Below are 1,118 nucleotides of genomic sequence, written 5' to 3' on the forward strand. Positions count from 1 at the left end.
GCGAGTGTAATCGCTTATTTTTCTTGAAATGATTGAATTTATCATCACAAGCTGGCTAATCCATTTAAACATCTACTGTTTGAAGGTCAAGATAATTTTTATAAAATCTAACCAAGCTCAAATGTTTATTTGATTAGTAATCATTTTACTTTTCGCGTTACCCGGAAACAACGGCGTGGACGTAGTAAAGTCCGTTTCCTTTGGGGTGCTTGTTTATCGTGAGTCCCATTGCCTCTCACTGGGGTGTTTGTTTATCGTGAGTCCCCTTGCCTCTCACTAGGGTGCTTGTTTATCGTGAGTCCCCTTGCCTCTCACTGGGGTGCTTGTTTATCGTGAGTCCTCTTGTCTCTCACTAATACTGTATTATCAGTTAACCTCGGAGTAACTGTTCGAAATTTCCTCCATTGGCTTGAAGGCACAAATGTAAACGCCTTTCGAAACTATCGACTGTTCTAAGTAGAATCTCTCTGGGTATGGACGCACAAGCTGTACGAGTGCGTTCCATCATGTTCTCCCTTGTTGTGGATCGTTGGGCAAATACAACATTTTTTACGAATCCCCACAAGAAAAAATCTGGTGACGTCAAATCTGGCGGATATGGAGGCCATTCATGGCCTGAATCTGAGCTTCCTCGTCCAATCCACCTGCCATTGTAGTGGTTATTTAAAAACTGGGGCACAATAACAGCAAAATGTGGCGCAGCACCATCTTGTTGAAGCCACATTCGTTATCTTGTTGCTAAGTCAATATCCTCTAATAATGCTGGTAAATGATTTCTTAGCAACTCCAAGTAACTTTGCCTATTTATATTACCTTCAAAAAAATAAGGTCCAATTAAATACCCATTTACAATACCACACCACACCAAAAGGCTCCATTGATTTTGATGATCAACAGCTCTAAACCAATGCGGATTTTCAGTTGACTAATAATGAGCATTATACCTATTAAGTTTTCCGTCACTATAAAACTTAGCCTCATCAGAAAAAAGTACATTTCTAAAAAACAGGATTATTTTGAATCATTTGCAAAGCCCATTGGCAAAACTAAACTCGCATTTCCATATGAAGTAGTATTAAACTTTGCGTGAGAGTAATATGATAAGGATGATAATTTAG

At 39.0% G+C, this 1,118-nt stretch overlaps 1 protein-coding gene across 1 annotated transcript; it reads right to left on the bottom strand.

The window, feature by feature from the left end:
• Nucleotides 1-370: 370 nt before the first annotated feature.
• On the bottom strand, nucleotides 371-724 carry LOC106740968. Its single transcript, XM_014612903.1, has one exon. It carries the CDS (start codon nucleotides 722-724, stop codon nucleotides 371-373), a length of 354 nt encoding a protein of 117 aa, XP_014468389.1.
• Nucleotides 725-1,118: the final 394 nt, after the last annotated feature.

This window comes from Dinoponera quadriceps, unplaced genomic scaffold, assembly GCF_001313825.1.
Source record: "Dinoponera quadriceps isolate SergipeBrazil2010 unplaced genomic scaffold, ASM131382v1 scaffold48, whole genome shotgun sequence".
NCBI lineage: Eukaryota > Metazoa > Arthropoda > Insecta > Hymenoptera > Formicidae > Dinoponera > Dinoponera quadriceps.